At 38.9% G+C, this 22,871-nt stretch overlaps 2 protein-coding genes across 2 annotated transcripts in view; both read right to left on the bottom strand.

Moving 5' to 3' along the window:
* The window catches only part of smc3 (structural maintenance of chromosomes 3), a 30,969-nt gene extending 19,798 nt beyond the window's left edge, over positions 1–11,171 (bottom strand). Inside the window, exons 1-15 of the mRNA XM_032562934.1 lie at positions 10,982–11,171; positions 10,269–10,344; positions 9,368–9,406; positions 9,201–9,268; positions 8,871–8,942; positions 7,756–7,835; positions 7,572–7,650; positions 6,791–6,908; positions 6,325–6,500; positions 6,087–6,167; positions 5,014–5,178; positions 3,600–3,721; positions 3,130–3,343; positions 2,853–2,956; positions 656–755 (exon numbers count right to left, since the gene is read on the bottom strand). Of these exons, the coding sequence (XP_032418825.1) occupies positions 656–755; positions 2,853–2,956; positions 3,130–3,343; positions 3,600–3,721; positions 5,014–5,178; positions 6,087–6,167; positions 6,325–6,500; positions 6,791–6,908; positions 7,572–7,650; positions 7,756–7,835; positions 8,871–8,942; positions 9,201–9,268; positions 9,368–9,406; positions 10,269–10,344; positions 10,982–10,996 (1,509 nt within the window). The 5' untranslated portion in view covers positions 10,997–11,171. The remainder of the gene's footprint in view (positions 1–655; positions 756–2,852; positions 2,957–3,129; positions 3,344–3,599; positions 3,722–5,013; positions 5,179–6,086; positions 6,168–6,324; positions 6,501–6,790; positions 6,909–7,571; positions 7,651–7,755; positions 7,836–8,870; positions 8,943–9,200; positions 9,269–9,367; positions 9,407–10,268; positions 10,345–10,981) is intronic.
* A 1,624-nt stretch (positions 11,172–12,795) lies between these two features.
* dusp5 (dual specificity phosphatase 5) lies at positions 12,796–17,645 on the bottom strand. The gene is made up of 4 exons (XM_032563857.1): positions 17,152–17,645; positions 16,020–16,159; positions 15,287–15,506; positions 12,796–13,565 (listed from the first exon to the last, which is right to left on the bottom strand). Exons 1-4 carry the CDS (start codon positions 17,513–17,515, stop codon positions 13,159–13,161), a joined length of 1,131 nt encoding a protein of 376 aa, XP_032419748.1. The 5' UTR covers positions 17,516–17,645; the 3' UTR covers positions 12,796–13,158.
* Positions 17,646–22,871: the final 5,226 nt, after the last annotated feature.

Here is a 22,871-nt window from a genome sequence, read left to right as displayed (position 1 = left end):
AGATAAAGAAAATGTCAATTTCAATATAGGGGGAAACAAAAACCGCTAATCTAAAAAGCTAGAGAGAAGGGGGACAGATAAGGGCGAGTCCATCAAACGCAGGAAACGGACTGAATCAGCTGGGACAAACGAGAAAATAAATAAATGTATGACATTTGTCCGCGAAGCTGCAAGCGGCCTCCTTTCATCTCGGCTGATATTATTCAGAGGTGATATTTGATTGATATATATGCCCAGAAGGAACGGCTGGATGAGGCAGAGACGAGTGAGTCACATGTAAATTTAGCGAGCCGTCATAAGGTGCGAGTGTTGAGGCAGACGAATGATTTCGCTTGGCATACCTATCCTGACAAGCGGGCTGAGTCACAAAGTGAATTCTTGACGGCGTTCAGCTGGGCTCGCCGAAGCACTTTACTTGGAAATCATCAACACTCGCCAATTTCTTACTCTATTCGAGTAAGTGGATATGTGGACAGATTACTTGAATAGATTTGCAGCGTGACAAGTTTCACGCCAAGGAAATAGCTAAACGTGCGAATGTAAGTGGCCTGGAAGAAAACGAGTTTCTCTCCTCCTCGTCTACAGACTGTGTTGGCCGTCCTGGTTTTCTGTTACGCAAGTCAGTGATTACAAAGTCCTGCAGAGAGACACAGACCTTGCCTGTAGCAGCTCGGAGGAGCTGCTGCTTCTTCTCCAAATCCTCTCGCTTGGCTGCCAGGGCCTGTTGCTCTGCGTTCTCCTCCCGCCACAGGTAGCTGGACAGACACACACAGTCGCACACTGTTACGCTTATGTCGCTAGAGAGATCCGGGCCCGACTGCGGCAGCGAGGCTCGAGAGGCAAAGCGTTCGGCGAGAATTGAAAAAACTGAGTGATTGCTAGAGATTCATGGAAAACATGATGAATGTGTGTTCACTGTGGCATGTCAGTCTGTAAATTAAATCAGGACATATTGAAACAAAAACTGTTAATTGTTCGTAGGCCTGTCGCGATAAACAATAAATCGATTAATCGTACGATAAATTAAAACTATCGACGTCATTTTAATTATCGGCATTATCGTCTCTTCCGGCCTTTTTCTCTTTCTGTTAATGACACTGAATGAAAAAAAGGCTCAACTCTGGTGCTCTCCACTGACTCCTCCCTTCCTCATTTCCTTAGTGTAAAGCCCAGCGCGCACTACACGATCTTAGAGCTGTCGGCCGATTGTCGCCCATTTTCAAAACCTGACAGATCACACATTAGCCGACAGAAATCCTAGGTATAACGGTTCGATCGGGTTCGTTCCTGCCGTGTGGTGTCCAACAATGGGCACAAAATAATGGCTACAAGTCCAGTGAACTAATTTTAAAACCAGGCATTAATCAATGCTTTACTACAATCTACCTGCAATGCATGTGGCTAGTGTCAGCCTAAAGTCCTGACTGAATGAAAATCATTATAAACTATTTACGTCACGTTAACGAAGAACAGCTGAAAAGTTACCGGGTTTATCAACTGCCGTAGCAATTTCGCTCCAACTCCTCCTCTTGTCATTTCTATATTCTTTGCATGTTGAATAAACATTAATGTTGTTTCCACATGTCATCTCCAATGTCCCTGGACTTCGTGTTGCGCCGTGTCAGCTGTTTGGGATTCCCCGACGTAATTTCCCCTCAGAAAACACAGAGGAGAATCCGCGCTTTCTGATTGGCTGCCTGTCACATTCAATAGGCTGCGTTAAGATCCCAGTCGGGAAAAAACCCTGATTTGGATCGGAGCGGCAACGACGATCTACCATAACACACCACACAATCTTAGAAAGACCAACGATCTAAGATTGTTGTAAGGGGAAAAATAGGAGCAAAAAATCATGTAGTGTGAACTATTGCATCAGGTAGTCGATGTGCCCATCTTCTCTATTTAAATCTAATTATTACTGAAGAGCAACATAATATACAGACTTCATAATCTGCACTCTTTTGGTTGAATGCAGTATTTATTTCCACTTTTACTTTATGTTGTTTAGTTCTTTTTTTCAAGTGCGTTTTTTGTTAATGGAGACTGAGAATCCATTTTATTTTCGTTTTTGGTTGTTTTGTTTATCAGTTCCAGTGTTTAGTGTTCTTTTGAAAATAAAGTGTATCTATCTTTGGCAAGAAATCGCATGCATTATTACGTCATTTCCATTAAATCAGTGTAAAAAGGTCTTCAAACAATATTATCGTTTATCGCAATAATTTTTGAGACAATTAATCGCTCAGCAAAATTTGCTATCGTGACAGGCCTAATTGTTCGTTTGATAAATAAATGCTTCTTAGTTTACTTGTTGTATACCTGGACAAAAGCAAAGACCCAAAGTTGAGCTTGTGGGAATCAGAAAATTTAGCAAAAATATTTTGCATAATTTTGATTTTTTTAATTGATTTAGTATCTTGTTTGAAATATTGCTGGATATGGGTTAAATATCAGGCATGTTATGTTACTTCTCTAAGAATCAGGGCTTATCAGGCTATGTTTGCATTGCAAATGTGCACCAATATTTGATCTACGGCTTCAACCTCTGCAGAACAATTACATTTGCAGAGAAGAAACATACCAACATTAGTGTAGCACTACAACAAACTGCTCCATAAAAAGAAAATACATCATCCAAAAAGCAAGAAGTTAATTTAGGGAAGACTGCTGCTGAATGTGCCAAGACAGAAGCAAATAATAAAGCTATTCCCAGTTTAGATTGTCAGAGCATTATAGACTTTTTTTTTTTTTTAAACAAATCAACTTTATGTTGGTTCGTTGATTCATATAGAGGCTGATGTGAAAAGGGTTCAGATTCACTTTCACACCAAGACTAAAATTGCAACAATTCTTACTTTCTTTCACTTTGGAGTTCATCTTTCTTGTTCTTCACTTCATAATATTTTTTGTCCAGCTCTTCAACCCGGGTCTTCACCTCATTTAAATCTTGATCAAGTTTCTAGAAGACACAAAATGAACAATGCTCATACAAACTCTCTTGTTGGAAGCTCACACGAAAGAAATATCATTTATACTCAATCTGATTCAAGGCACATATAGAGACGTGAAATGATTATGAGACACCACAGAAATAAGCCTGTTAGAGCAGCAACTTCAGTTTTGAGGTCTTACGTTGTACTGCTCCAGGTTCTTCTCCTTGTTCATCTCCGTGTCCTCCAGGTCTTTGTGGATGGCTGCAATCTGCCTCTTTTTGTCATTTATGGCCTGGTCCAGCGACTTCAACTCCTTCTTGATCCACTTATCCCTCTCCTCCTTGGAGGTGAACTGACTGCCGCGGCCCTGCTTGGCATACAGGTCAGTCCTCTCTTGGGTAGCTTGAGCCAGTCTGGAGTGGGGGGGGAAAAGCATTAGTAGTCAGCTTAAACAATAAGAACAATATTGGTCAAATTAAATATTATTAAACCTCAAAAGGTGTTGGTTTAACTTAAATGTAAAGGGTTTTATTTCACGTGAAACCTGCTTTCCAAAGTTTCTTGTACTTAAAAACATTCCAACTAATGTAAACCGTGGTTTCACAGAGTGCTGACTGACTCATGGCGTTCTGCTTGGTCGTCAGCTGCGTAGCGATGAGTCATCCCTACCTAGAGATGCCCCGCTCCTCCTTTTCCTTCACCATGTTGAATTTGGGTTCGGTCTCCTGGAGCTCCTTCTGCTTCTCCTCAATCTTCTCCAGCAGCTTCTGTCGCTCCTTCAGCAGCCGTTTCTGCCAGAACAAACTGTTTATAGCAAGACAAACTTCCCTCTTTTGGTATACTGCTTTTGCATAGATCGCTGATTATTCTTTTTCCTGGTCAAAATAGGTAAAAAAAAATTTTAAATCACCCCGGTTTTCCACTCATTTTGTTAATATTCTAAAAAATATATCAAAAGCTGGTGAAGCCTTTTATTTTTCTCCACTTTAGACAAGGTGTTGTGCTCGTCATAGCCAGATTGGATCAATCCAAACACCGGCTGCCAGCATGAAGCTCCAAACCAAAAAAAAAACAAACAAACATTTTCTTCTATGCCTGTCGGCCACTTTACGCAAGGCCATATGGAGAGTGATCCGTGCCAACTGTGCAGACAAAAAAAAATCCCAAAAGAAATGTATAGTGGGCCTGCTATAGTGATTCTGCTGATTACTCATTTTGCTTCAGCAATGGCCACGGTCGGTTTTTCCCATATGAAGTTGGAAAAATAGACTCGGACTGAAATGATTAATCGGCTTTAATCACAATTAATGGCGATTAATTGTGATTAATTGATCACTGAAATAATCAATCAATTTAGTAACTGATTAATCGTTAACTGGAGTATGCAAACAAAAAAGGCAACTTACTTAAATAAATACATATTCAGAGCAGCAATTAAGCCAAAACTGTAAAAAAAAAAAAATATATATATATATAAATTTTGCATTTAAGTAAAATGTTATGTCTGTTGATACAATTCACTCAAACTCCTCAAGTGGCATTTTAATTTATAGTCAACTAGTTTAAATTCACTGAAGGAATTTGAAGGACTCAGCACATAGAATATAGGGGAGAAAAAAGAAGAATGGGTGAAAACATGGATGGATGAACAGAAACAAACAGATGAAAAAAGGTTAATAGTAAAAAGATAATAGTCAAACAAAATGAAAGGATAAATTATGTAGACCAACGAAAAGATGGACTGAAAGGGATAGAAAATGAAGTTTAGAAATTAAAATATTTTTCATTTACCATTTCATTCAGACCTGGAAAACACTTGAAACTAATTCCACATTTTTCCCAGAGTTTTCCAGGCTGCATAGGAACCCCGTTTCAACTGTTCAGTTTCCTCTTTTCTTAACATTTCAGCAGCTCAATACAAAAGGTTGAACAGAAATTCACAAGTAAGAAACTGACTTTCCAGTTAAAAACCAGTTTAATCGAAGACAGCCCTCCCTGCTTTCCCACAGTGGTGCGGATGAACACGAGGGGTGTTGGTGCACAGTCACGTGTTTTCTGTGACGCAGATCGGAGGCTTCCGTACCCTCTGTTCGCTGTTGCCTGCCAGCTCATCCTGCAGGTCCTTGGCCTTCAGCTCGAGCTTGGTCCTCTGCTTGATCTGCTCCTGGCGCTCCGACGACAGTTGCTCTCTCTCCTCCTTCATGGCAGAGACCTTGGACTTCAGCTCGCGCACAACGCGCTCCGTCTCCTGCAAAAAAAAAGAAAGAAACGAGAATAGATTAAAGGGCTGTGAGATTCGTTTTACAGGAATTTTCACTTGTTGACTCATCAAGTGACAATTCAGCTCCACAAGACATCATTACTGCAGACAGAATATTATTTAGTTATCTAGAAATAAACTAGTTATTTATCTCAGTGCATCAAAACTAAGACTAAATAAAAATGAGATGTGATGTAGAATAAAAACCCAAGCATATGTATTTTTCTACTGCCCAAAAAATATATATATTTTTTTTTTATATACAATGAAAAGAAAAAGTAGTACTTTTTTATGATCAATTTTATTCTAACAATAAAATATGTTTATATCAAAATTGTCTTGCAATGAATTCATTGATTTATTGTTTCAACTAAACAAAATGTTTGTTAAAAATATTTTTAACAAATGTCTTTCAATATCTGAACACCTTCAAAATATGGAGGTCTAATCCTGCCAAAAATAAATTAAAAAAACAAACAAACTAAATACAGGACATTAGAAAAAGAGAAAACGATAAATAATAAAAGTAAACTAATTAATAAAACGCTAAGACTGGAAATGAAATGGAAAATAAAATTTGAATTTGACAGAGAAAGCACAAATGCCACATCCGGGTTCTTTTCGGGATATTTGCTTGTCTTTTAGTCCCTGATGTGTTATTCAAAATATGAATGAAATTATGTTAAAAATGCTAAAACAAATATTCATGTCACACGTCATAATCAAATAAGTTGGGAAAGTTTTTATTATTTGAAACCAACATTGCAACATTAATTACTTTATCAAGTCATTTATTTATTTCAATATTTATCGGCAATTTTGGCAGGATCAGTCCTCCGTGTTGATAAGAACACACAAGGATTATGCATATACATCAGTTTATTTTTCAGCTTTACCTCTACTTTGTCCCGAGCGTCTTGCTGAGCGTCACGCAGTTGTCTGGATTTGTCTCCACAGGTCTCTCTCTTGGTGGACAACTAAAGACGGCCAAGGAGTAAAAATAAAAACCACTGAATTCAAGAAACAATAAAAACAAGAGGTTTCCAACTCTATATAGTGACATTTTTCACTATTTGATCTATACATTTACACCAGTATGTCTTGGTAAGAAATGGACTTGTGTAAATTCATCACCTCATCTAGTTTGGCGCGAGTTTCGTTCAGCTCCTGGTTGTAAATGGTGTACTCCAGAGCTCTCCTCATCTTGTCCCACTTCTGGTACTGAGCCAGCTCCTCCTTCTCATCCTCCAGGGTATGCAGACGCTCCTCGATGTACTTCAGCAGCTCATTGATCTTCTCTCGCTTTCCCTCTGGGAAAAACACACAAGCCGGGTTGTTGTGCAAAAATGTCAACTAAAGTTTAGTTTAACAGTACATGATGTTCACTGATAATCGCTGCAGCAAAAATCTGAGAAATCAAAACAGCTGTAGTAGAATGTTGTATTAAATTATTATCCAGATGAAAAGCTGCAAAATACCAGCAACCCTGGTATTTTTATCTGTTATTATTAACATTATGCTTTAGGGTTATAACTTGACATGGTCCATGACTTCTTCTTTTCAAGTTTACTAAAACTATGTAGGTTTTATAGCTTTTTACCCGTCTCCTTCATGAGAGAAATACTCTCCTCCTTTCGTTCGTCGTACACTCGCGTTCCTGCCACCTCTCTCAGAAGCTTCAGTCGCTGAGAATCGGGCGCTGTGGCCATTTGGTTGATCTGTGAGAATTAAAATCAATCAAGTCAGTCAAATTTATTTGTACAGAACATTTCAGCAACAAAGCAGTTTAAAACGAAACACCCCCCCACAAAAATACAAAGTCATAGAAGACACAGTCAACAACAGAAACATTACATTTTGTCAAGCCGTCATTACACATCAAAGTGTTAGTCATTTATTATGGTACAAAAGCAACTCTAAACAGGTGGGATTTTAGTCTAGATTGAAAGGAAGTCAGTGTTTCAGCTGTTCTACAGTTTTCCGGAAGTTTGTTCCAGATTTGTGGTGCATAGAAGCTGAATGCTGCCTCTCCATGTTTGGTTCTGGTGATGCAGAGCAGAACCAGAACCAGAACCAGAAGACCTGAGAGTTCTGGAAGGTTGATACAACAACAACAGATCTTTAATGTATTGTGATGCTAAGCTTTCAGGGATTTATAAACTAATTAAATGATGCAACAAAGATGGAAATGCCTAAAGTTAATTTATCTCATCAAATCTGTATTCTGAAAAATGACAAAGATTACAAATCAATATTGGCTTAAGGAGGCGAGAAAAATTCTGTAGGAGCCTCCTGTTCATCTCTCATCACAGCAGCATCATTTCACACTGATGAATTAAAAACATTTTTTTTAAAAAGAAACAAAATCATAGTTTTCTCACCTTTCCCTGCTTGACAATGTAGTATGGGTTACTGCGAGAGAAGCCGGCGCTCTCCAGAAGATTCATGACGTCATTCTTACTGCAACGAGAAACGGGCAGGAAACTTAGAAAGGAGGCAGAGTGGGACGGTTTTCTGTGGGACTTTTTACAAGTACACGGACGGTCGAGCCGCAACAATACGCACGTCACCATCTTCTTGTCCAAGAAGTACTGGTCCTTCTTCGCGCCGATGACACGGCGAAGGGAGACCTCCTCTTTGTCGATCTGGAGGGAGAGAAATTTCTCACTAGTGATGCCGACGGTCCCACATAACGGCTGATTTATGCGGTTTATACAACAGTATTATGCAACTGGGCTGGATGCAGTTTCTAACTCAGTTCAACAAACGTTAGATTTCTTCTTAACACTGTCTCAATAAGCAATAAATGAATTAATCGCGATTAGCGTGATCACTTTATGGACAATAGTTGTTAAAGAGATGAGAAATGCTGCAAACATTTGACACCCAGTTGCTAAGTAATTAGTTTGAACTTCCAGCCACTTATGCCTGTTTTCCGTCTAAACTGAATAATTGAAGGATAAGCAATTTTGGTTAGTCAAACTTCATTAACCATTTAAATTATTGTTGTTTTGAATGTTTATTTCAGATATTTAAAATGTTTTCCAGTTCCAGTGTTCAAATTTTCTTTAGAACCTAAAGTTTTTTTTTCAATCTGTGAGTGGGTATACAATAAGCCATTATCATTATTATTGTATTAGTTGAAAACGGTTGCAAATTGACATTATCATAATTTATCGCAATACGTTTTGGGACAATTTATCACCCAGGCCTATTTCTACTGTACTTAAAGAAGCAGCTAGCATCATTATTAGTAGTGTATATAGTTGAAGCAGAAAGGTATAATGACACACCTACAGAAATTTGGTACATTTTTACCCTGAGCACAATTTGTTATCTTGTTAACGTGATACGTACAGAAGACAATCTAATACTCCAACCAACATTAAAAAGAATATCAGTTTCATCCAAAAAATAAAAATAATCAGTGTTCACGATACTTCAGACATATTTATGAGCAATATGATCATTGTCCAAATGACTTAAAACCTTCAACATTTCAGCAAAACACTGTTGAAGCCCAAATTCCCAAGCATCTTACAAAGATTAGAAATGTCACTCAACATTATTTGTTATGCACTATCTCTGTAGTTCCAGAACTATAAATGACACTGACATGTTGAGACTCAAAAAGCAATGGTTGAGAGAAAGATGACAGAGAAAATGTTAACAATTCATACCGGCAGCCGGTTGTCGGAGTTATCAAATATAATCTCCACAAAAGCTGAAATGACACGTGGACCAGTTCCTTCCTGCAGTAACAGAAGTGGAAAAACATAATAAATAATATTAAAAACTTACTTTTAAAATGATAATCCTGCCATTAAAGTTAAAATAGTTCATTATTTTAATGTTAATGGCACGTTAAACATGCCATTAACGTTTTACGTTTCAAGGTTTCAAGGTGGTTTGAACCTTGAAACAACCTTGTTTGTTTCAAGATTGTAAAAGTTTTTGCCAATAGAGCAATTCAAGCTACACTCAGGAGACTGAACTTTGTTAGAACTCACATGAAGCAAGGCCAGGCGCTGTTCGGGTCGCAGGTGGCTGAATTCATCGCTGAGCACAAACTGGATAGCTGCAAAAGACAATTTAAAATTATGGTCACTTTGTTATTGTTTTTCACCTGTTGTAGAAATTAACTGAAATCCAGCTAAATAAGTAATGGAGTACGTACCATAGAAAAAGTTACTTTTTCCAGATCCATTTCTGCCGACTGAAACAAAACAAAGTTGGTGAAGTGGAGCTATGGAAACACTCACACAAATAGAATAGATAGAATAGATAGCATTTATTGTCATTGAACAGAATTCAACGAAATTTCCATTGCAGCTCCCGTGCAAAAGGTCAAATATATACAGTATAAATAAGCAAACACACAATAATAATAATAACAATATATACAACTAAATTAACTAAAGGCACTCAACCACACCAAAGAAGTAGCAGCAGGTCCAATTATGGCAAAGTACAGATGATGTGACAGTGCAAAGTGCAGAACAAATCAGTATTAGCAAAACATTGTGATAGCAGTGTTGAACATTGTGATGATCGTAATGATCATTAACCTATATCTTTCAAATAAATTATTAGCAGACAGAAATTCCCTACTCATAACAAAAAAAGACACATTTCCATAATATGTTTCTGTTTCTATGACAGATAGCGGTTTGTTGACTACTGTGTTTCAATTACCGGATGTCTAATGAGAAAACATAAGAAATCAACTGTGGCAAAAACTACAGGTGTAATGAATGTTTCAAGGAAAATATCAAAACGTTTGAGACCAGGTGATTTTATGTCTTATTTGAACCTATATACATGGTCTTCCTATCATTTTAAGTTCTCTTGTTGCTCATTTGGATGAAATCATCTGTTCTGATGTACATCTCTTTTGAAATTGTTAAACCTATTTGAGTTGTTTATATGAAAGCTTAATCAACATTGCATGCAGCAGCAGCAGCTAGCATACAATAACATACCAGTGGAAATCATGATATGATAAACATTGCATCTCTAATTAAAACTTCTATGCAGGATAAAAGTTGAAACTAAAAAAAAAAACAGCACAAACTCACCGATCACATTGTGCTTGGGACTAAAGGGGTCCACAACAGTTTGATCCCTATAACTTCTGAACCCCTGGATAATGACCTAGAGATAAACAACCATAAACAACATCTCCTTTAGTATAATAGAAACAATGTGCAATTAGTATACAAGTGTCGGAAAAGGCAGATTAAGGAAAGCTTCTTGGAGAATAGACTCAGTATCTGAACTTTGTATGTGGAGATTTTTGCATCAAAAACAGATCCTAAAAGCGGGACCGGGCCATTTGACACAAGCGCTGGCGGTAGCTTTCATTCAGAGCCTTACCAGCCTTATAACAACATAATATCATGATTATAACAGGCAAAGCACTATCAATGTCTCATTTGCATTGCAGAGTTACGTGCAATATAATGCTGGTAACCACTGGCATAAAAAGCATAGCACTAAAAGTATGAAAATCCACACCAACTATTAGGCTAATGGCGTTAGCTTAGCCTCTTGACATGGAGACGTGCAGAAGTTAAAGATTAAAAAAAAAACAGGCCACACCGACACCTAACTTTACCAAAAAAAAACTTGACTTTAATTGCATTTTCAGAATCTTTATATGGTTTTGTAAAAGAATCGCCATATTACGTGTGAAATCTTTACAGCGTTTACTAGCATTAGCATACCGTTAAGCTAGCATGGTTATAGATTAGTTAGGCTCCACCATGCAGAAGCCCGGTGGATAGCTTACCTGTTTAATATACATGGCTGCCTTAACAGGACGTCCCCTGGATAACACCTGGAGAATAATACCCCCCACACACTAAACAAAACAACCCGAGAAATTAGGAACAATAGAACAACTGCTGCATATATAAAAAAAATAATGATGGAGTGTATGCTAACAGAGAATAACATGGAAAATGGCGGCGGGGGCGGGATAGAGCGGCTCGTACCATTTAGTGAAAACGGGGTCTGCGTAGCTAAAAAGGCACGGATAAATTGTGTGTATTTTGAAAAATCTTCCTCTTAAAGTTTACGGACTTCTATTGAAGTATTAAAATGTTAACTATGACACAGTCGTGTCTAATTTGGCTCCAAAATGCTTTAGTGGTATTCACATCTCCTTCCTTAAACAGTTGGTACAATCCGACACTTCTCCTCTGGGCGCCAAACAAAATTATTACAGTTCTTCCTTTCCCTGCTGTTTTCTCTGAACCAGCTGCTTAGAGCAATGTGTTTTTAGGAGTTTCCTCAATAGGTTATCTAAATTCATAAACAAAAAGGTGATTCTTTATCGCAATTTAAAATAAAACACCGAAGCCTGTGGGACTATTCTTTTCATGTCACGGGTTAATAATGTTTTCAGAATTTGAATTATGAGATGTGTCACAAGAAAGATTTATGTACCACAGTTTAGAGAAGATGTCTTAAAACATTTAGTGCAACCAGACTTTGACTTTGTCTGCTTATTTGGTCATTTAAAGAAGATTTGGACTGCATGCTTCGTTTTCCTTTTTATCTATGCATTTAGTTTTTGTTTTGAAGCGGAAATTTCCGATATTCCAGCCAGAAATAACAAAAAAGATGTCCCATAAATCAAAATGTCAAGCGGACCCCAAAATCCAAAATGGCTGCCTTAAAACTTGGTGGTAGTTGAAGTAAAACTTTTTTTTTGCATGTCCAGCCATTTTGTATTTATTTTTTTTATTTATGAATTGCTGAAAGTAGTTATATAGAAATGATTTGTACAAGAAACAATTAGCCTAGTAGTCGAGGTAATAAATAAACTAAAATTTTTGATGCACACATAGTATTTCTATTTCCAAACATGGCTCTGCTTAGTGTACAAACATATTAATTGGAAACAAACATATTATCCCTAGCTTGTATTGATAATTGCAGCCTAATCCATAACTCCAACAAAAAACAAATCTCACAAATTTCCTGGCATGCAATTAGAAAATGCTCAATTTGTGTACCAGGTCATTTCTTGATACAAGAGGCGACTTCTAACAATAAAAATTGAGTATTGTAAAAAAAACAACAACAAAAAAAACATTTTGAGACTCTTTTAGTCATTCCTAGATATGAAACAGTAAAATAGGGATTTCTGAAAATAATATTTTTTTTCTTTGTTTTATAATCGCAGATAATAAAATGTAGCGTTGTCCACACTGTCAAAACAAAATGAAGTCACATTTTAATTCTGTCTTATTTCAATTTTCTTTCTCAGAAGCTTCCTTTTGGTGGCGGTCCATGCTGCAGGGCTTTGATCATGAGGCAACATCAAGATAATTGTGGATAATAGTAATACATTTTTCAGCTTTTCCACCTGTGATTTATTCTCACCTTAATTTATAAATAATGTGTGGCTTGTGTAACTACCACAATTTGGGAAGACATGGAGCGTGACTTTTATTCAGAAAAATGAGACTTATTATCTGGGCTCAAAGTCTCTGCAGGTGTCACTGTTGCTTCTCCTTTTAGCACTTCATGTGGACATAATTGATCATCCGGTTTTACTTCTTGCTTCAAATACATAAAAATTACAACATGACAACGTTTCAGTGGTGAAAACATTTATTAAACACATTTAATTGAAAAAAATTGACCATTGTTTTTAAATAAATTAGGTTTAAATGCCTAACCGTAATTGTGAATAGGCAAGTGAATCACAATATTAACCTAAGGCATGTATATTGCAGTTAATCACTGTGCTGTGTTGTTTCATCGTCGCAGCTCAAAAGACGGGAAAACCTTTCAGTTGAACACAGTTCTTTGTTATTTTTAACTCTTCGCTGTGTCTCTTGCTGATTTCCGCTGCGTCTACTCGCTCTGCTGGTTTCAACATCAGGCACGCAGAAAGCATTGATTCTTAAAATTTCAAGTAATACTACCAAGCAATCGTAGTTCTTTTTTTTTTCTTTAAGGCAGTGCAGTTATTGGGCTCAGTTTCAACGGGTGGTGTACTGGGGACTGCAGGCAAGAGGTAGGGAGGGTGAACATGGATGGCTCAAAGTTTTTGGTGCTGAAAGTGGCGGAGAAGTCATTGGCAAAAAACGAGGCTGACTCTGTGACGCACGGAGTGGCCGGTTCGGGCGTGGCAGCCATGGCCGGAGCGTTGGACAAGACCTCGGACTCGAACTGCAACAGCTGGCCCATGAAGCTGAAGTTCGGCGAAATGACGGAGCGCCGCTGCTTGATGACCTCGAAGGCTTCATTAAGCCTCAGTTTCTGGGTCCTCATGATGTACGCCATGCAGATGGTGGGCGAGCGTGAGATGCCTGCTTCGCAGTGTACCAGTACCTTCCCTCCTGATTGCTTCACTTGATCTAAAAAGGAAAGACAGGAAGAAATCTTTGTTGAAATCCGTTTTTTTGGGGGGTGGGAGGGTTAGGAGGCCTAACAGCAAAAACTCTCACAGTTTAGCCTCATAATTATCACATTTCTTCTCAGCATACATATCCAAAGCTACTCTGGTCAAACAAAGACACCAGCCTTCGTAGCGCAAGGAGACAAACTTCTTTTGCTGGTGTTAGTCACAAAGCACACCAGCTCCTGCACTAATGTGGGGGCGCTGCATTCAGCCTCCATACTCACAGATGTGTGTCCTATACGTGCCGCGCTCCTACAGGTTTTACCGGTGCATTCTACCACCTCCACACGTATCTACTTTCACCTATCTCTCTAAATGTCCTTTCTTAAACGCTTCAAGAATTCTTAGAAATTCTCCAAACACCTACAGGTCTGTACTTTCATTCGCCTTGCGTGCAAGTCTGTTCTACCCACGGTTGCAGACAGCAGTTTCATTAGCCACTGTGCACACCTACACGTCTGTCTGTGTCACAGGAACTATGAGGGCCACTTCTATCTGTTCCAGAGAGCCCCTCTTGCTAAGAGAGCGACACCAACCTGAATTGAGCTGGACAGGATCTGTGGGTGTTTTAATGACCGAAGTTTGCTCTGAATTAACAGGACATACTTCAATGGGTCAGCAATATTCATTATCCTCCGCCGTCTCACCGTTACATCAGTTAGACACATTTGGGATTTGCTGATTGATTTTAATTTAAGACCAACAGCTGTGATGATTTGTGTACCCTGCATGTCTAATGGCTGATGAATTTCGGAAGCTGTGTTTGAATGTAGGTTAAACCTGCTCCCAGGAACACTTTTGATACCTTATGTAACAACCAGGCTTACGCAGAACCACGTCCCCAAACAATGTACGGTACTGACAATACAGGTCAGGCTAGCTGCTTGTGGATGAGCTGTGTCTTTGGTCCTGCCAAGCTATAAATATCCCATTGTGTATTATCTTTGCTACTGCTACTAGGAGCGTTATGCAGCAGCCTCTTTACCTGTCCTACATGCTGTGCTTCCCTCTGTAACAGATTTTGCTGCCCTGCTGGCCGCGGGGCCATCAGTAATTTCCATCTCGTACGGACAAAAAAACCCTCTCTTACTGTGCATTAGTCACCCAGTATGTACCCTCCACCCAGTCATCACAAATAATAGCTTGTTGTGCTGTGTGGCTCAGTCAGCCTACAAATTCTGACCCCATTGCTACAGTTCACCTAGTTGTCACACTGACTGACCACACCCGGCAACGCAGAGACTTGGCCGCGGAGCTGATGACGGCATCGGAGAGCCATCTATGCATTCAGACGGAGGAGGAGGGAAGGAGATCGGAAGGGTATAAGGCTAGAGAGGAAATCCTGACTGACAGAAGTCTGGCTGGGTTATATCGGTGAGGGATTGAAGGCTTGTGATGACGATAAACTGATTACCGCCGGGTTTCTCAAAGCTTTCTAGTTGTGAATGGCAGCAGGCTTGAGCTAGAGAGAGACTTATTTCAAGATGCCTTTCAAAAATAGCAATGCCTATGTATAGGTATGTAAGTCTTTTTGCATCTCAGCCTGGGTATTTTTAAGATTTGAATATTGTGGCCATTAAACCTGTACAACGACCTAATTTAGCATCCTTGCAGACTTGAGGGATTAAAGTATTTTAGCTACCAAGAGTGTTGTCATGAAAATATCCAGCCACTCACCAATGAATTCTATTGCCTCCTGAAAGTGTGAGCTAATGTCGGCCATGGGGCTATCCTCCACCGGGATCCACTTGTAGTCATAGTGGCCCCTGGTCGGATGCAGGTCCCGACGCGACACGTTGAGCAAGGCTGTGATGTGAAGGTCGCTGAGATAGTCCTGTCTGGAAGCGTGATAGGCACTGCCGAGGTAGAGGAAAGGCAGGATCTCTACGGGTTTACCCTAGAGCGCAGAGAAAACAGAAACATAAGACAGGTGTTAATGGGCAAGAACACACAGCCTCTCAGAGAAGACAAAACATCCACTGCCAGCCTTGATCCATCAGCTTTTACCCACCCAAAACCCTGAGAAAATGCACATTGTGTTCATTTACAGACAAAAAAAGTGCGTTGGAAAATGGAGGAATGGAGCCATTAAGGGCAGTAGTACCTCACAACGTGTCAGTCAGAGAGACACAGGAGGTAATTCAGATCTGAGGCTTTCTCAGGCTTTCTATTTATAGTACACATGACAGAGGAAAGGTTGCAGATGAAAGCCTCAGTGAGGGGTTGCGCTTCTCTTTTTTTGTTTGTGCAACATATATAAAGAAATGAGGAGCACTGAAGGTCAGGGAATATCACGATGTGGCTTTGATGTCAAATATAAGCCTCTCTGATACCAGCGTGGTTTTGTGTGTGCCACATATAAAAACCTGACAGTTTGCAGCTGTGTGGGAGTGGAGGGGTGTTTCCATACCTGATCATAATCTGGTTTGCGGTGAGAAAGCTTCTCGCTGTGGCTGCTGACTCTTTTCTCGGTTTCAGTTCCGCTCTGGTCAATGGTTTTCACCTCAGTGCAAAGTTCAGGGTATTGAGAGTAGAAGTTTTCGTATCCTCCTGAGCGAGCAACACACACACACACACACAGAGAGAGAGAAAGGATATGCATTTTTAGAAAAGAAGCTTAGAATAATTACAACACCACTTCTAGCCTACTAACGCCTTCACACAAGAACGCACTTCTTGTGAAATAGCAGAGTTTATGAAACAGTCTTAGCGCGGGATTTGAGAGTTTATAACCTGATTACAGACGAGTAATTAATTACAGGAGCCCCTCACCAAGGGGACCGGTAATCCGTTTAGGCCAGCCTCCTGACAGACGGAGATGGATGCGCTTCCCAACACATTGCCACGACCTGAGATGAACCTACTACACTTTACTATATAGTAAATATTGGGTTCCGATGAAGGAACCGAGGTTGGTTCGGCATCTTTGCCGCCAACGAAAGTCGCTGCAGCATCAAGCTGCGTCTCTCCAGCACTGACTCATCCGCTCTACTGACGCACGCAGGACATTCATTTCTCCAATAAGTGAGAGAAAAATAGGTTCGATGAAGCAATGAAGTGATGGTGATGTTACCAAAATGTTGGTCATCCAATTTTTTTAATTTTTTTTTTTTAAAAGAAGAAGCTATTTTAAGGGTGAATCGCGAAGGCTAGTTCATGGATTTTGTCAGATTGCATGCATCCAATTATGACTAATATAATATAATATAATATAATATAATATAATATAATATAATATAATATAATATAATATAATATAATATAATATAATATAATGTCAAGCAAATCTGTCATATTTGGATATTTATATCATATCCTTGTTGCTTTATTAATGGTTACGACTTTCAGCCTGAAACAGGCAACAAAACCATGTAATATGAGGAAAAAATCATTCAGATTCTCAATTTGGATTTCATGAATTAAATTATTTATAATGAGCAAAACTGAACCAAAAACAAACTGGTATATAATAATAATAATAATAATAATAATAATAATAATAATAATAATAATAATAATAATAATAATAATAATATTCTTACCTTTCAAGAAGCAGATGCTTGCCCCGCTCGCTAGATGCGACAGGGTGTTTATTACTATTTGTGCTACACTGTCCTTTTTCAGCTTCTGCCAGTGGGACGTCCGGTCATCGAGAGCCACGATCGCCGATATGCTCCCTTCCCGGAGCCGAAACAGGGCTCTCTCGTCCGGGATGACGAACTGCAGAGGCACAGGCCCTCCCCGGGACCTCCGGACCACCAGAGAGTTGAGATTGACGTTGACGGACCCTCTGATACTGGAGTTCGTGAATGAAAAATAGGGTCGACAGTCCACAATCAGACAGCTGCCGCACTCCTTCCTGATGATCTTCTTTAGACGCCGGCAGTCAATGCTGGAGACCTTCATTTTGAAGACTTCTTGTTGTTGTTGATGATGTTGTTGTTATTGCCTTAAACAACTGAGCTAGATGCGAAAGTGGGCGAGCAGCGAGCCCAGTGCGAGTCTGTGCCTACATTTCCTCCAAGGGGATTCCGGCCGATCGGTTTTATGTGAATGGGACCTCCGGTGAGTGACGTCGAGACCCATATATGGACACCGGCGCTGGTGTGTTCGCAGGAAAAAACCCGCCCACGTCCATGACTCCGCTGTGACTCCGCCCGCGGGCTCTGGTAAATAATAAGAAACCCTGTACAGAAACTACTACTGATCCAGCCATTACTCACTCCCTGTTTCCCTCCGCAAGAAGCTCCACCAGTCAGTCTTTTCATGCAGCCGGTGCTGAAGGTTTTTAGAGGTCGCAACGCCATGGCTACTATAAAGAAATAAGAGGCCGTCTCACCGTCTCAGTCATTGCATAACAAAGCCTTCGCGGCGGGTTTTTGTTTGCATGTTGCGAGGTTTCTGCAAGAATACAACAAATGATGCAACATCATGCATACATGTGTTGCCTTAAAGGAAATATTCTCTGGACACACCGGGTCCAAAAGGTGTGCATTTTTGCAACTGCTAGACTTTAAGTTATTGGGATTTTTAATAAATAAATAAATAAAGTGATTATAATAAATCATTTCAAAAACTCTGTCTACCCTTAATGTGACACGCATTCAACTGAAATTTGTAAAATGATAACTTCACGGCAAAGTGTGAAAATGTTATGCAGCTTTCGCTCCAAAAACCTAACATTAGCTGGAATGAAGCTGCTCTATCTGAAAAATCTTCAAGCACTAGTATATATATATATTTTCTGATATTCACTACTGACCTCAAAGGGAATTTAAATAAAGACACATAAATGCAATAAAGCCATAGTTTGGATCAAAATATGTAATTATACAAAGATTTACCACAAAAAAGGGTACAAAAATAAAATAATCACAGTAAAAATTGTCATCAGCAATGTTGACATTGCATAACATTGATGTTTCTCTAAGACTATTCAAAAGGCTGAACTGAAACTAATCAGTGACACTGCCAAGAGGCTAACAACAACACTGACAAAGCTGCAGGAGTTCCTGGGAAGGGCTGGTCATGTTTTACATGAGACGAAACGCTCCTGTAGTTTTTGGAGTCTGGATTAAGAAGGACTGAGAAAAAATAAAAATAAAAAAAAGAAGCTTTAGCTCCCAATGAAAAAGTTTGGGCCTGTTTAAAACATTCTCAAATCTCTGGGAGAATGTGTTAAGATCTTATAAAACCAACCAAAACAAACAAACAGAAAAAACTGCCTCACAATTTCAAAGCATAGATTTTGAAATCAGTAAATGTCAGCGTTAACAGTGAAGTGTGTCCTGTACCGACTGAGGAGGCTGAGGAGGAAGCTAGTAATCTAAAAGAAACATAAAAAGCCAGACTGTGGTCTGCAAATGTACAGTGTGACAAATATATTCACTTTTTCATGTTCTGCGGTCCGGTGAAGCTAAAGTGAAACTGTTTGACCTTAATGACCGTTGTTACATTTGGAGGAAAATGGGAATGGATGTAAATCTGCTAACACCATTCCAGATGTCAAGTATAGGGGTCGGCAGCATTATGTTGTGGGGCTATTTTGCTGAACGAAGAACTGGTGCACTTCATAAAACAGATGGCATCATGAGGAGAAAAAAAAAAAGTGAGAAATCCTGAAGCAACATCTAAAGACATCAGTCAGGAAGTGACGTCACGGCCACAAATGGGTCTCCCAAAAGGACAATAAGCCTAAGCATCCAGCCAAAGCGGTTGTGTTATGAAATGTGTGTTTTTATTCAATGTAAACTCCTGGTTTCGACTGTACGTCCAAATAAACAAGAGACTGGCGTCGCTAGAGGAAAATCAGTGTTCAGGTATGCCCTAGTCACAGTCCAGAGCAGAAAGTATGTTGGCTGAAGTGGGCTGTCGATATCTCACGACTTCACAGTGTGGAAAACTACTGCAAGATGGAGAGAGAGTGAAAATATGACCAAGTCAAGATGTGGGATGTTCATAAACATCTACTGTCTCCTCTAAGACTGAATGCTGTTTCTGAATTACAAGGTGCTTTTACAACATGTTAGCTTGAGATTGTGCACACTTCAATATTTTTCCCCTTATGAGTATTTTCAGTTTAAATTTAAAGTATATAAATAACATTTGAGTTGGAAATTTTTTTTAATATCATTTCCCTTTCAATTGTGGTCAGGTTTGTAGATAGTTGGATTCAATTCTACGTATGATTTACTTTAATTATACTTAATTTATATTTACTTTTTAGAGTTAATATTAAACTCACTGCTTGTATCCAAAATTGCAAACATACGAAATGGAGAAAGGGGAAACGACCAGCACACGTGGAACTGCACAACTTCTGATTTTATTCGTGATACTTCCTTTTTTTGAATGCATAAAACGTAGAAAAGAACAATGTTAGCTTGGTCACTCGGCATGAAAATTAGTATGGTGTTTTCCATTTTCCTCAGAAGGTGGAATTTGAATGTTGAAACGGCGTCAGAGACAACGTAGCGCTGTTCACAGCTGCCAATCAACAAAGCAGTCAGATTTTGTAATGGTTGTGCTCAGGCGACAGGCTAACAAGGCTGTCTACAGCTTCAAAAACGGTCATTATTTTTTAATAAATTTAAAACTGAACATGATTGATTGTTTTTTTTAATGGGACATTATATCAGCTTTTAACTCTTATTGTACAAGAAACAGATTGGTATAGAAACCCCAGGTTGTCTTGAGCATTTTTTCCCCATTTTCCATTGATTAATTAACTCAGGGTGAAATGACCACTTACAAGCTGACCCAAATTAGAGCCACAGTCTACGGGGGAACAACAGGACAATCGAGTGGAGAGTGGCAAGAACAGAAAGCTTAAATCCTGGGGCAATTGTTCTTGGAGTAAGGAGCAGTTGAGTGAGGAAGACTTGTGCCGCTGAAAAAAATGACAAACGTGAGGGAACCAGGTGAAACAACGGAAACGGACCACAACAACCTAACATAATGAAATAGGAATCTGATCGAAAGGCGGAACTACACGCGCTTCCTGTCTAACAAATAACACTTCAATGTAGCTAAAATTATAAACAATCCACTACAGACCTAACAGTAGCAGCGGCTTCTTCGGCCCTGCAAATTCTCAGGAGTTTAAATTTGTGTTAAGGGCTTATGAATAATCCTCCATGTGGGCTAGTCAGGAATGTAGCCGAGTTTCAGGAAGAGATCAGGCAAAGTAGCTGACAAAAGCAACCTCTAACTTCCGCCCGGTCCCACGTATAGCCCAGTGAACCAGCATGACTTCTCTCCAGCATCCCTCAGCCTGTAAGCCTAATCCCCAAAATTAATTAACGGGCTTAAACGTCACTCAACCTGCCCGCACACGACAAGAAATCAATCCTGACACACGGCCCAGGACTCTGTTTGGGTTCAGTTGGCATTTGGATCTAAATATGGATGCCTACAGAGACTGTAGACCTTACATCAACACAAACTGGTCTGAACTTGTAATACTTGGAAAAAAAAAAAAATCCTGAAATCCTGTTTGGGGGTGGGGATGGTAAGTTCTGAAATGCTGAAATGTATTCCCAAAATGAGGAGTGTAGATTATACAGTTAGGCGTAATTTTTTTTTTCTCAGTCTGACAATTAAAAAGACGTAACTTTTCCTGTTTTATCTTAGTTTGGATCATTTCTAATCGGTATATCTGAGAATAAAGAGACGAACAGTTGCTTAGAGACATTTTAATTTACTTTCTTCAAATATAGACGTCTGGATGAAAAAGATTACTATGTATATCAATATACTGAAATGCCCAAATGATGATGTCATTGCTTTTGGGAGGTTAATTCATGACATTTGAGTTATGAATTAACTCATTCATGTGGACATAGTTTACACTTCAAACATACTGATTCCTCCTGTGATATCATGAAATAAATGAAAAAAACAAACAAACAAAAAAAACCCCAAAGAAACAAATAAAAAACAACAAACATACCAGGAAGAGAATACTGATGTGTAGTTCACCCCATGTGTGAATTAACCCAAGAACAAAAACAAAAGAGCTTGTGAAGACGCTAGCTCAGAGTGCACAGAAAAACAAGTATTTTTTTGGTCATGGCCCGAAAGGCCGCTCGGCTTGGAAGAAGCCATTACTCCAAAATCAACACAAAAATGCGAGATTAAAAGTTTGGAAAGTCACACAAGGACAAAGAAGTTTGGATACATCACCTTTTGGTCTGACAAACCTAATCACCAGTATTACAGTTGGACAAAAAAAGAGGGAAGCTTTCAAACCTTAGAAAACACGCGTCAAACACAGTGTCTATAAAAAAGTATTTACCCTTTGTATGTTTTATGGTTTTAACAATCAGTCATGAACAACAAAATCTGGGGGGGGTGTGTGGTTGTATTAACTTACAAAGAAATCCCTTTAATATCAAAGTGAAAACTCTTTTCCTCCAAATTACCCTAAACATACTGCCAAGTTAGTTAAAGTGGTCTTCTCAAAACCCTGATCTGAACTTCTAGGCAATTTGTAGGATTTGTAGTGGAAAAAGTTACATTAGCAAGGCAGCCAATAAAATTCCAGCAAATTATTGTGAGAAGGTTGTAAAATAATACATAAATATGTTTCCTAACACTACAAAATACAAAATGGATGTTTTGAAGCCTTTGCAGTGTACATAAGTACTTAGTTTCACCTGTACTTTACATCTTTTGCAGTTTTTTGTGCCATAAAGAGGCTAAATATTTTTGTTCCTAGGTTCATGTTCGTCTTTGCAGACCCAGACAAAAGCTAAATGTCTCATAAAAAGACAAAAATAATAATTCTATATTACATGTGACATATTTATTTAAAATAATTTGCAGCAGTTGTTCATTTACATAAAAAACATCTCATTAAAAGAAGATGTAAAAAAAGAGATAAAAGCCAATCGGTAAGTTTTTCAGCAGATCTATAGGAAAAAGATTTCTTTCAATTTAAGTGTGCAATTCTGCAGATGCGTTAGCAAAATTATTAATTATTTTCTCCTTCCAGCGCCACTCACCGCTGACCTAGTAAATCCATACAAAAACAGCCCATGTAATTCATCTGAAAAGCTCCGTGGGCAACGGACTCAACAAGTAGCTGTTACATCATGTGTCTGAGGCATAAATGCACAAGAACAATAAAGGAGCAAGTAAAACAAGAAGAAAGGGAGAAAGAGAAGGAGAGAACAGCAGGAGTCACAGAAAGTGAGAGATGGACGGATACTGACAAAACAAAAAAACAACATTAAATAAAACAATAGACTGTCCTTTTGGT

The sequence above is a fragment of the Xiphophorus hellerii genome, chromosome 5 (genome assembly GCF_003331165.1).
Source record: "Xiphophorus hellerii strain 12219 chromosome 5, Xiphophorus_hellerii-4.1, whole genome shotgun sequence".
NCBI classification, from domain to species: Eukaryota; Metazoa; Chordata; class Actinopteri; order Cyprinodontiformes; family Poeciliidae; genus Xiphophorus; species Xiphophorus hellerii.
This window is presented reverse-complemented; position numbering and strand designations above follow the sequence as displayed.